The sequence below is a fragment of the Lynx canadensis genome, chromosome E2, assembly GCF_007474595.2.
Source record: "Lynx canadensis isolate LIC74 chromosome E2, mLynCan4.pri.v2, whole genome shotgun sequence".
NCBI classification, from domain to species: domain Eukaryota; kingdom Metazoa; phylum Chordata; class Mammalia; order Carnivora; family Felidae; genus Lynx; species Lynx canadensis.
This window is the reverse complement of record NC_044317.1, coordinates 54959748-54973233: the sequence shown is the minus strand read 5'-3', so window position 1 is coordinate 54973233 and position 13486 is coordinate 54959748. Positions and strand designations below refer to the sequence as shown.

The 13486-nt window shown below is 43.1% G+C and overlaps 1 protein-coding gene across 2 annotated transcripts; it reads right to left on the bottom strand.

The window, feature by feature from the left end:
• Positions 1 to 5648: 5648 nt before the first annotated feature.
• LOC115503257 (N-formyl peptide receptor 2-like) lies at positions 5649 to 13252 on the bottom strand. Of its 2 annotated transcripts, none has more exons than XM_030299381.2 (2): positions 13149 to 13252; positions 5649 to 7815 (listed from the first exon to the last, which is right to left on the bottom strand). In XM_030299381.2, exon 2 carries the CDS (start codon positions 7802 to 7804, stop codon positions 6749 to 6751), a length of 1056 nt encoding a protein of 351 aa, XP_030155241.1. In that variant the 5' UTR covers positions 7805 to 7815; positions 13149 to 13252; the 3' UTR covers positions 5649 to 6748. The 2 variants fall into 2 exon arrangements, with proteins under 2 accessions (XP_030155241.1, XP_030155242.1); XM_030299382.1 differs by lacking the exon at positions 13149 to 13252 and adding an exon at positions 11730 to 12007.
• Positions 13253 to 13486: the final 234 nt, after the last annotated feature.

Sequence of the window (13486 nt, the reverse complement as noted above, 5' to 3'; positions counted from 1 at the left end):
TTCTTCATCTGGTAACTGGAAGTTTGTACCTTTGACCACCTGCCTCTGATTCCCCTGCCCCTGTTCCCACTGTTGGTCACCAACAATCACCGTTGGTTGATCTCTTTCTCTAGGAGTTTGATGTGGGTTTTTTTTTGTTGTTTTGTTTTTAGATTCCACACTTAAGTGAGATCATACAGTACTTGTCTTCCTCAGATTTGTTTCACTTAGCATAGTGCCTTTAAGGTCCATCCTTGTTGTCGCAAATAAATGTTGTGGACATTATGGAAAGTCCACTGTGGACTTATGGAAAAATTGCCACAGGTGGTATTTGGGGAAGATATTTGGGGGAGGGTGGGGGAAGCTGGGAATTCAGGGGCGAACAGTATACAGCAGTTATAACCTATTTTCTTCAGCCTAGTAACAGTGAGGGGTGAGGTGAGGGCCAGTCTCTTGAATACACATTTGGATGGATGAGGATATCCTGGATTTCTTGGAAGGTTGTTTGTTTAGGGGCCCCAGAAAACTCAATCTGGAGAAGCTGACAGAGAGGTAGGTGAGTTAGGAGTCTCTCCCAATGGGGGTGAAGAAATGAGATTCTGCCAAACTTCCTCTTCCTTAATTGTGCCAGAGCTCCAAGTAACCACTGGGTGGGGTTTGTGTTCTTTTTTTTTTTTTTTCTTTTTTCTTTTTTTAAATTTTTATTTATTTTTGACAGAGCATGGCGGTGGCGGAGAGAGAGGGAGAGGGAGAGAGAATCCCAAGCAGGCTCTGTACTGTCAGGACTCTAGTGAGGCTCGAACTCATAAACTATGAGATCATGACCTGGGCCAAAGTCAGATGCTTAACCAACTGAGCCACCCAGGCGCCCCCATTGGGGTTGTGTTCTAACTCAAGTTTTCATTAGCTCTTGAACAAATAAAATAGGAGTGGCATCAATCTCAGGTCAGGCCCAAGTTGTTTTGCTTGCTGTCTCTTTGATCTCCCAGATTTCTCTCTTCTAATAAGCCCAATTTTAGATAACATAGCTCTGATATGAATAGGATGCCCTACTTCAGACTGCCTGGAACCCAGAAGCCAAGAGGCTTCTTTAGTGTAAAGGGAAAGGAATGAATTCATTTTTTTAATGCCCCCCCCCTTAAAAAAAAGTTTATTGGGGCACCTGGGTGGCTTGGTCGGTTAGGCGTCTGACTTCGGCTCAGGTCATGATCTCACGGTCCGTGAGTTCGAGCCCCGCGTCCGGCTCTGTGCTGACAGCTCAGAGCCTGGAGCCTGCTTCAGATTCTGTGTCTCCCTCTCTCTCTGCCCCTCCCCCGTTCATGCTCTCTCTCTGTCTCAAAAATAAATAAACGTTAAAAAAAATTAAAAAAAAAAGTTTATTTATTTTTTGAGAGAGAAAGGGAGAGCACAAGCAGGGAAGGGGCAGGGAGAGAGGGAGACACAGAATCCGAAGCAGGCTCCAGCCTCTGAGCTGTCAGCACAGACCCCAAAGCGGGGCTTGAACTCACGAGCCACAAGATCATGACCTGAGCTGAAGTTGGACACTTCACCAACTGAGTCACCCAGGTGCCCCTACCATTACATTGAGTTAATTGCTTTTGCATTTTCCAAGGCATGTTTGTATCCCCATTACTGAAGGTTTTGCTATTAAATACATAGTTTAAAAATCTAAAAATAAAATAAAATAAACCTAATTATGTGTACCTAAGTAGTAGAGTTTAATTTTGCCTTTTGGAAAACTGCATGTAAAAAAGAATATAACAGATCTATTCTGATATCTGTGGCTTTTTCATTTAGCGTGATGATCTTAAGATTGATCCATGTGCAGACTACTTCAGTTATCTTATTATATAGTAATTCGAATATACTGCAATTTTTTTAATGTTTACTTATTTATTTTTGAGAGAGAGAGAGACATTCAGAGTGCAAGCAGGGGACGGGCAGAGAGAAAGGGAGATACAGAATCTGAAGCAGGCTCCAGGCTCTGAGCTGCCAGCACAGAGCCCGATGCAGGGCTTGAACCCACAAACTGTGAGATCGTCACCTGAGCTGAAGTCAGACGCTTAACCAACTGAGCCACCCAGGCACCCCTGCAATTGTTTATCCTACTGTTGATGGACATTAGATTTGTTTGCAGTTTGGTGCTATTATGAAATATGTACGTATTTTATAATCTTGGACACACACTTGTTCAGCTGTGTTTTTCCCTTACCTACGATGTATGTGCCCTAGTGTTCATAGGCACACATTTGTTGGTAGGGCATTTATGCATTTATCTAGGAGTGGATTTGTTGGGTCATAGAGTGACTTTTAAAAGACTTTGAAGTGGAAAATGGAAACATATACAAGAGTAGTAAGCTTCAAAAGTTGAAAACATTCTGTTGATCTCTCACTGATTGCCTTTTTTTCCTCTGGGGATTATCTCTAATCAGATATCATGTGTCGTGTCATTTTCCCTGTAAATACTTTAGTATGTATCTGTAACAGATAAGGGTTTAAAAAGACTATAGCCACCATTACACCCAACAATTAACAATAATTTTTAAAAATATATTAGGGTTCTCCAAAGAAACAGAACCAATAGGTTGCATGGGTGTGGGTGTGTGATTTATTGTGAGGTATCCACTCACATGATTATGGAGGCTGAGAATTTGGAGTTGGAAAGGGTGAGGAAGATGTCTTCCTGATTAGTAACTTGTTAGCTGTTCCTGAGAACCTCTCCTTTTAGAATAGAATTACCTCACCCCCATCTGCCATTTCAAGACCAAAGCAGCTCCAGAGGATCTCAAACAAGATACTGTACAGCAACCTTTCTGTTAAGATTTATTTTGCTGGGGCACCTGAGTGGCTCAGTCGGTTGGGTGACCGACTTTGGCTCAGGTCACGATCTCATGGTTCGTGAGTTCAAGCCCCGCATCAGGCTCTGGGCTGAGAGCACAGAGCCTGCTTGGGATTCTCTCTCTCCCCCTCTCTCTGCCCCTCCCCTGCTCATGTGTTCTCTCGCTTGTGTGCTCTCTCTCTCTCTCAAAAGTAAATAAACATTAAAATTTTTTTTTATTTTGCTAACTTAACTGCCCACATTGCCCTCCTAAGAGCTGCCTCAGCACCCCATAAGAAGACCATTTGTTCTTGGGTGTGGACTTTAAAGATATATCTGTGTCTCCAAGATCTGATACTGGTTCTTAGTCGGTTCTCTTGTAAAGAGAACACTTATTCAACTGCTAATCAGCACAGGAATCTGATTGTACAAATAGCTACCAGGGAGCTTTTTGAATGAATACAGATTCCTGCCTTCTGTATCAGACTCTGTCGATCAGATGGCTTGGTGCTGCAGTGACCTAACCCATATTTAAAAACATACCTCCCCAGGTGATTCTGATGGAACAGCATCAGTTGTAGATCCTTATTTGGGAAACAGTTACCTAGATGGTATTTGGAGCTGGGAGAGCCAGGAGATGGAAACACAAGGAAAAAACACAGTTGCTCAATCTTCAGTGTCCCAAGATTATGAGACATTCACACAAAGTCCCTTATTATCTAGTAGCGAGTTTATCTAGTATCTTAGGGTGGGATGAGATACAGGAGACATGCCCACTCTCCTATCTCTGGAATGAACATTCTGGAATGAATGAGGGGGACTTCCTGGATTACAAAACAGATTTCCTTATTCAGATGCACTTGGAAATTCACTTTGGGGGAACTCACCTGGAAGAGAATCTGGTTCTTCTAGAGGATCTCTCCCAGTGAGGTTAGGTTGTAGAGCTGAGGAGGCGGCCAGACGCCTGTTTCCTTGCTTAGTTTTCTGGAAGCCACAAGGTGGAGCTCTATTTCTAAGTCTGTTTTCTTTAGTGCTTAAAGGACACCAAAGCTGGGATTGTTCACTGCTGCTTGCTTCCCTTTGACCCCTCAGCTCTCCCTGTCCTAATAAATCCAAATTTAGAGAACTGCAGTGTCTGTATGAATGGGTTGCCCTACTTGAATCAGCCTAAATCCAGAAGCTATGAAGTTTTCCTGGTATGAAGGAAAAGGGATCTGAATTTCCCTGAACTGTTAAAAAAAAAAAAAAAAAAAAAAAAGGAATATAACAAACCTAAGGGCAAAAACAGATAGAAGATAAACATGGAGATTAACATATTTGCATAAAGGAAATCCCCATGTACCACCAGCAGTAGAGATCACAGCATTCCAGAAGCCATCAGCTGCAACATACATTTTCCTGATCAGTTTCTCTCCTTTCTTCCAATTATATAACCACTATCTTGATTATGGCAATCAATTCATCACTTTCCTTCATAATTTTACTGCATAGGTCTGTATCTCTAAACTGTATAGTTTAGGGGCATCTGGGTGGCTCAGTCATTTAAGTGTCTGACTCTTGATTTGGGCTCAGGTCATGAGCTCATGGTTTGTGGATTTGAGCTCCGTGTCCAGCTCTGCACTGATGGTACAGAGTCTGCTTGGGATTCTCTCTCTTCCTCTCTCTGCCCCTCCTCCACTTGTGCTCGCCCCCTCTCTCTCAGAATAAATAAATAAATAAAAATACAGTTCAACTTTATTAACTAAAAATTTTGAAATGGAATGGAATGCTGTACATACTGTTGTCTTTTTATTTTGTCTATGTGATAGATTCATGTTGTAGTTTTTAAATATTTTATTGCTGAAGAGTAATTTACTATTACTACTTTACTATTTCTATTAGTAATTTACTATTACTAACTTTATTCTGTTAATGAACTTTTGGGTTGTTTATAGTTTGGGGCTGTTGTAAACAATTCTACAGTGACCATTTGTGAAAACATGTGCTGTTGACATGAATATATAAAATTGAGGGTATGTGGGATTGCTGGGTATAGGGATCTTTTTTTTTTTTTTAAGATTTTTTATTTTTATTTTTTTTTAATGTTTATTTATTTTTGAGAGAGAGAGAGACAGAGCATGAGCAGAGGAGGGGCAGAGAGAGAGGGAGACACAGAATCCCAAGCAGGCTTCAGGCTCTGAGCTGTCAGCACAGAGCCCGATGTGGGACTTGAACCCACAAACCATGAGATCATGACCTGAGCCGAAGTTGGACGCTTAACCGACTGAGCCACCCAGGAGCCCCTGGGTGAAGGGCTTTTGATAACAAGACTACCTAATATTTATTTTGAGTTCTTTCTTTTGCCAATGCATCAGGAAAGTATGTTACACAGTAATGGATTATTTGCAAGTGATTATTTGCAGAAAGCCAAAAAAAAAAAAAAAGCCGAGTATTATTGTAGACTGATTTATGTCAAAACAGAAGCACCAAGCAACAGTCAGAGTGCTTTACTTGAAGTAGAAATTCAAAACCAGATTCATAAAAATGTAAGCCACATGGGAATTTGTAAATCTTGTAAACTGCAATGATATGAGGGTCAGAGATCATTTTAGCTAGCTTTAAAGGTTCTCACTTGGGGTGCCTGGGTGGGTCAGTCGGTTAAGCGTCCAACTTCAGCTCAGGTCATGATCTCATGGTTCATAAGTTCAAGCCCCATGCTGGGCTCTGTGCTGACAGCTCAGAGCCTGGAGCCTGCTTCAGATTCTGTGTCTCCCTCTCTCTGCCCCTCCCCTAATCATGCTCTGTCTCTCTCTCTCAAAAATAAATAAAACATTAAAAAAATTTTTAATAAAATAAAGGCTCTCACTTGATATTTGGATGATACCATTGTTTATTTATTCATCAATTCAATATTTATTGAGTATCTGTCTATCACATGTTAGGCACTATTTTACACATATGGTATGGGGATCCATTGGTGAACAATATGGACCAAAATCCCTGCCTTCAGATAGCTTACATTCTCATTATGTAAAGGAAAGCATACCAAGTACTACACACAGTTATTATACCATTTCATGCCAATAGATTTGACAGTTTGGATGAAATGGCTAAATTCATTAAAAGTCACAGTTTGTCAAAATTGACGGAAGAGGAAATAGAAAATCTGAATAGTCCCATAACTATGAAAGAAATTGAACTCGTTACTAAAAGCCTTCCCAGAAAGAAAACCCAGGGCCAACTGTCTTCGCTGGTGAATTTCTGAACATTTATGAAAGAATATAGTCAGAGAAATCACTTCCCAAGTCTGTGTAGGAGGCCATTAGAAGTTTGGTGCAAAAGCTGACCAGGATATTAGTGGAAAGGAAAATAACAGACCCATCTTTACATAAACATAAATGCATAAGTTATAAACAAACCTAGTGATGTAAATTATAATTAGACAAAATACATCACGACCAATCCTGGTTTATTCTAGGAACGCAAGGGTAGTTTCACATGCAAAAATCAATCAAGGTAATGTATGATGGCGTAAATAAAAGGATAAAAATAATATCTTCATATATGCATAAAATTCATTTGATACAGTTCTATAGCCATTCATGATTTTTAAAGGAAGAAAACTCTTCGTAAACTATTAATACAAAGAAATTCCTGTAATCTTATTAAAAATAGCTTAAAATAAAACCTACAGCGAACATCTTAATGGTAAAATAACTAAAGTTTTCCCCTTACCATACCCTCTTATCTAAGCGTTACCAGTTCCCCATCACTTTCTCTTCTCCTCCCTTGTACCCCTTTACAGTCTCCACTTATCCAGGGGAAGAAGCTGAGGCCCAAAATCCAAAAATGACATCTTAGGTTACTTTTTCCTTTCATGATGCGTGTCTCAGTATGACCCAAGGTAAGATGGAGCTGGAAATGGGAGAAGGGTAGGAGCATACAGAGCTCAAAAATGTCCCCCAGCTGCCCTCACATTGCCTGTAACTCTGCTTCTTCATGAGGTAAAGTGGATTTGTTTGTTGTGTCACTGGACTGGGATAAGTCCTCAGTAAGGGCCCTCTCCAGACTGGCAGGCAGGGAGTGGATCAGTCTCTCTCGGAAGTCTTGGCCCATGAAGACATAAAGGATTGGATTGAGGCAGCTGTTGAAGAAGGCCAGGGAGCTTGTTGGATTAGTCAGGACATCAAGGATTTTGTACTTGCCCTCAAACAGTATCTGTTTGAGCCAGACTGTGCTTAAAAGGGCAACCATTTGAAAGGGGAACCAACAGAGAAAGAAGGAAGCCACAACAGCAGTAAGGACCCTTAAGGGACGGCTGGATTTAATCATGCCTTTTTTACGTATCTTGGCAGCAATGAGCCCATAGCAGATAGCAACAATGGACATTGGCATACTGAAGCCAATGATAAACCGGATGATCCCTCTGATTGTCAACATGGTGATAGCCACCTTCAGCCTCTGTTCAATACTGTTGCCCCAGTGTGCAAAGTTGAAAGTACAGTATATATTCCCTGTTCCATCATTTACTGTAGTCAAGAAGATGAAAACTGGCAAGGTAAGGACTAGGGCAAAAATCCAGGGTCCAATGATGAGTTTTGTAGCCAGACTTACAGTGCGGTGGTTGTGGGCCCAGACTGGATGCAAGACACAAATACAGCGGTCCAGGGCAATGAAAGCAATGAGGAAGACACTTCCAAACAGGTTGATGTCCACCACAATGTGAATTACCTTACACAGGAACCAGCCAAAAGGCCACCGTTCTTTCATGGCCATTGAGACAATGAGAAATGGCAGAGTGGCAGTGAAAGAGAAGTCAGCCAAGGCCAAGTTCAGGTAACAGATGGTGGTGACACTGCGTGCCATCCGGAATCCAGCCACCCAGATCACAAGCCCATTGCCCAGGATGCCAAGGACAAAGGTGATCCCAAGCACCACCAGTGATAGGATCCACAGAACAGTGTAGCCAGCAGACTCGTGGAGTATCTCTTCATATTCATTCGGAGTGATGGAGAGGTTGGTTTCCATCTTGCACACACCTGAAACATTTCAACAATGGCCATTTCCAATCCATGAACCATCTTACAGCCTCCCTATTCATGGACAACATCAACTACCACTCCAACTAGGACCCCCACTCTACTGAAACTTGGCCGGTTATACTATAAAATTGACACTCTTTTGGCTATTACTTTGGGAAAGAATAGTTCTCCATATTCCCATAATAATTCATATGCATTCCACCTATCAGGCTGATTGCTTAGCCAAGAGGATTACAAGGCTCCTGTTTACTAGCAGAAAACTACACCGAGGGTGAATAGATAAGAGAAATTGATTAGGAGCCAGTTACAGCTTAGTGAGGGAAGGGCTAGACTCAGAGTCAGCAGAGGAGGCACATTGCTTAATGTCATGCAGAGTTTCTCAGCCTTGGCACCATTGAACATTTGGAACTGGATAATGCTTAGCTGTGGAAGACTTTCCTGTACATTGTACAATGTTTTAGCAACATCCCTGGCCCCCATCTAGCAGCCCCACCCCCAGTTGTGACATGCAAAAGTATCTACAGACGTTATCAAATGTCCCCTGGGTGGGTGGGTGGGGGAGAATCACTCCCAGTTGAGAGCCACTGTTAACAGTATGAAGAGTGTTGGGCTCTGGGGGGAGGTCAGTCTGTATTCTCATCTGACACCTGCCCAGTGGGTTCTTGGTGACATCTCTTTGAGCTTCAGTTTGCTCCTCCACAGAATAGAGGCCATTTTATGGAGGAGACTGATTTTCAGGTGAGGGTTAGTTGAGAGCGGACATGGAAATCTTTCAGGCAAGACCAAGTGAGTCTAACAGATGGGAACTTTCTGTTTTCCCCAGGCTCTATGCTGTGCCCTGGGGCTTAGTCCTGGGCCATCCACGCATCATGGAATCTCAAGTTCAGGTCAAGTACAGTGCTCACAACAGTAGCAGCTAGTACTTACGAGCATTTTCCATATGCCAAAAGTTCCTGTAGCTCTCACCACAACCCTTGTGTATGGCGTTTGAGGATTGATGTGTGCCAGAATTTGAGCTCAACCAGACAGATTCCACCAGAATTGTCCTCTCAACCTTCTTCCACCTGCTATACTTCCATAACAGAGTCAAGTTCTCTCTACCCACTCACTAAGCACCCTACAAGGCACTCAGAAGGGATGATGTTGCTGCAACAGGGAAAGCCAATTGTGCAATGACAGGAGAGGAAAGGCCAGTGAGACAAAGTTGTAAAATTAGGGCTGCACCCTGGTTGCAGTGTGGGACACAGAACCTGCAAACCACAGACGATACCCCAGTGGATTATGATGACTACTATTTGGTAAGCCCCTCAAATGTGCCAGTCACTGTACCTTTTATGATCTCCAATTACAACAGTCTTGCTTTTGGATAAGTATGATTACCACATCATTGGGGCGCCTGGGTGGCTCAGTCAATTAAGCATCCCACTCTTGACTTCTGCTCAGGTCATGATCTCGCTGTTTGTGAGCTCGAGCCCAACATCGGGCTCTGTGATCGCGGAGCCTGCTTGGGATTCGCTCTCTCTCCCTGTCTCTCTGCCCCTACCTTGCTCTCTCTCAAAATAAATAAATAAACTTAAAAAAAATAAAAAACTGAAGTATCATTACCACATAACGTAAAAGGAAGCCATGACTCTGGCAGGGGAAGTGACTTGTCCAGTGTCGCAATTACTAAGGGGCACAGTTGGATTTCTGACCGAATTTCATATGGCAGCTCAGCATTTGTGTGTCTGCTGACTCTACTTCTCCAGCATATTTGCATTTCCAAGTTTTGAAATAACTGCTGTAGTTCCACTTCCTCCCGTCTGCTTTTCCCTGGCCTCTCCCCTCCTCATCTGTGTGCTCATCTGATGCCTTTGCCTCATATTTTAACGGGAAAATGGTAACCATTGGAACTTTTTAGCCTTCCCTGCCCCAAACCTTCCAATCTGCCTGCACTGCTACAGTCAGTGTAGAGTTCTCGTTCATCCCAGTGGCTACCTTCCCATGTTTGCTCTGGATCCTCTCTACCTCACCTTCCCAAGAACTTTCCTCCTGCATTATCCCTTTTTCTTTTTTACCAAGAACAAAAACCCAAGATTTTCTTAAAATTAGATTATGTTATCTTATCTCTTCCCCTTACAAAGAAACCATCCCAGGGGCTCCTGGGTGGCTGAGTCAGTTAAGCAACAGACTTGATCTGGGCTCAGGTCATGGATTCATGGTCGTGAATTCAAGCCCCGCATCAGGCTCTGTGCTGACAGTGCAAAGTGTGCTTGGGATTCTCTCTCCCCTCTCTCTCTCTGCCCCTACCCAGCTCTCACTCTCTCTCTCTCTCAAAATAAATAAACTTCAAAAAAAAAATTTTTTTAAATAAAAAGAAACCATCCTGGGGACCCAAGGGGCCCGGTTGGTCAAACATCTGACTCTTGATCTCAGCTCAGGTTTTGAGCTCAGGTCTTGATCTCAGGGTCGTGAGTTCAAGCCCCATATTGGGCTCCACGCTGGGTGTGAAGCTTACTTTAAAAAATAAGTGGGGCACCTGGGTGGCTCAATGGGTTAAGCATCCAACTTCAGCTCATGATCTCACAGTTTGTGGATTCAAGCCCTGAGTTGGGGTCTCTGCTGTCAGCACAGAGCCTACTTTAGATCCTCTTTCCCCCTCTCCTTTTGCTCCTCCCCCACACTCTCAAAAATAAACCTAATAAGTAAATAAACAAATAAATGAATATTTAAAAATAAAAAGAAACCATCCTGTTCTGTTTTTTAAAGATTTCATTTTTAAGAAATCTCTATACCCAACATGGGGTTTAAAGTCACAGCCCTGAGATCAAGAGTCACACACTCCACTGACTGAGCCAGCCAAGAGCCCCCTCTAAATTTCACTTTCAATGTTAGGGCAGCCCAGGGTTTGTACCTGCTCCCCTCCATCCTCTCTATGTAGTCTTTCCATAGGTAGTATCATCTGGTCTCATGGCTTATAATACTACACTGATAACTTTCTTTTTAGGTTTTTTTTATTTAAGTCATCTCCACACCCAACAACCCCGAGGTCAAGAGTCCCACACTCCACCAGCTGAGCCAACCCAGGGCACCTATACTGAAAACTTCTCATCTAAGGCATCAGCCTTGGCTTCTCCTTAGAGCTCTAGCCTGATATAACCACCTGACTTCCTGACACCTCCCTGTGAGAATGCCATAGGCACTCCAAACCTGACATTACCCAAACCAAACTCAACTATTCCATCCTCCCAAATCTGCCTCTCTCACAGTATCCTGTACCTATTTGGAATGTAAACACCCAGCTGTTAAAGTTCCAAATATAAATCGTATCCTTGCTGTCTTTGCCTTATCACCCAAAGCAATCCAAGTTTATAGATTCTGTCTGCAAAGCAACTGAATCCACACCCAGAATCACTTCCATCTCCACTGCCCTTGCCCATGCCCCCTCTTCTGGTCTGCATGTTTCCACTGACCTTGAAAATAGCTTGTTCCTGTTCCGAATGCCTCCCCCCACTCACCCCAAAACATCCATTCTCCAGACAGTGGCCATATGACCTTTTAAAAACACAGATCATGACATTATTCTGTTCAACACCCTCCAGTGGTTTCCAAACTCCTAACTCAAGCTTACCAAGCACTGTTGGATCTGCCCTGTCTATCCTTCTTTTGTGACCCAATTTCCAAAGTGTGAGGGAGTCCCCACACCAACAAACAATTTCCAAGAATTCAGCTCAGTTCTGACACCGTCAGATCACACTGGTTAAAGGTTCAGTCCTAAAAGATGCCCCTCCTGCCCCTGGGCCAAATCAGACACCAGCTGCAAGCCCAGGGTACCTGTGCGACTGACTGACTGGCTGTAAATCAGAGGTTCCCATAACCTCTTCCTCACAAAACTTAATGATTTCCAGAACCCAGAGAAATATTTTATGTACTAGATCACCAGTTGATTAGAAAAGGTTGTAACTTAGGAACAGCCAGTTGGAAGAGATGCATAGGGCCAGGTATGAGGCAAAGGCGCGAGGCTTCTATGGGCCCTCCAGGTGTGCCGCTCTCCAGGCATCTCCATATGTTTTCACCAACCCGGAAGCTCTCTGAACCCTGCGTCCTTTTGGGGTTTTATGGAGTGTTCATTACATAGGCATGACTGATTAACTCATTGGGGTTAATGAGGATTGGGGATTGAACTGGGGATTGAACTCAGTTTCTACCACTTCTCTCCCTGGAGGTCAGGGGGCTGAACCTGAAAGTTCTGGCAACCAGCCCCCAGCCTTAGGTGCCTCTCCCAAATCACTCATTAACATAACAAAAGACACCTCTATTGCTCTCATCACTTAGGAAATTCCCAGGGTTTTAGGAGCTTGGTGCCAGAAACAGGATGAAGACCCGACATATATTTCTTACTATGTATCACAACATCACACTGGATCGTACTTCATACATTCACTGTGATCTTACATAATGGGCTCCATCCAAATTGAATTCCTTCAATTCCTCCAACATGCTGAGCTCACTGCCATCTCAGGGCTTCTGGATCCTCTGTTCCTTCTGCCTACGATGCTCTTTCGGGCTTCCCACATTTGGCTCTTACTGAATATTCAGCCCAAGCTTAGATACTAACATGTTCAGAGGCCCCACCTGGCCCATAATGCAGAGGAGCTATACCAGATATTTTTCCTGTGTATCCATTTGTTTATTTTCTACTCTAAATATCCTCCACATTAGCATATATGCTAGAAGACTACCAAATTCTTTCAATGTTATACTTCTAGAGTAACGCTCTCCAATGGAAACATAAATGTAAGCCATAAATATGAGCCATATATGAGGGTTACCATTCTCTTTACAAAGTAAATTGATTATAATAACATATTAACTTTGATAATATATTCTATGTAAGCCAACATATCAAAAGAATATTATTTGAAAATGTAACCAATATAAGAGTCATGAGTCAGGGGGCTCCTGGGTGGCTCAGTTGGTTGAGCGTCATAATCTCACAGTGAGTGGGTTCGAGCCCCACTGTGCTGTCAGCACAGAGCCCGCTTTGGATCCTCTGTCCCAGTCTCTCCTTGCCCCTCCTCTGCCTGTGCTTTCTCTCTCTCAAAAGTAAATATTAAAAAAAAAAAAGTTACCAATCAGATATTTTACATTCTTTTTTCATGCTAAGTCTTTGAATATAACATTGGTTTCACACTTCCCAGCACATCGCGGTTTGGCCTAGCAAGAGCTCAACAACCATATGTGGCAAGTGGATTCTGTATTGGACAGCCCGGCCTAAGGGCTTAGGAGGAATCTGCCACACGGTAGAGGTTCAAATAATAAGTTTCGAAATTGTCAAGCCCCCAACTTACCACCAGCTGAGATCCTTTTTCTGTCTCTAGTTCCTGGCTTCCTGCAGAGTGACTCAACTCGGGCAGATGCTTTATTGGACAAGGGGGAGGGACAGTGGAGCTGGGACCAATCAGGTGACAGAAACCCAGGCTTCTTGCAGTTTCCAGAAAGCAGCCTGGATGTGTTGTCAGCATCCCCTTCTTAGAAGTCTGAATATTCCCCTCACCTCCAACCTTCTGTGGGAGACAGGAATTCAGCCCTCTAAATGTCAAGAATCAAGGAATCTGGACGTCCAGGCCCTCCCTTTCTCCTTCAGGGATTCAAGAAAATGAAAGAAACAATTAGATGAGAGGAACTC

Bases quoted from the DNA above. Each gene is read 5' to 3' on its own strand.
- LOC115503257 (XM_030299381.2), bottom strand. From the start codon at position 7,804: ATGGAAACCAACCTCTCCATCACTCCGAATGAATATGAAGAGATACTC.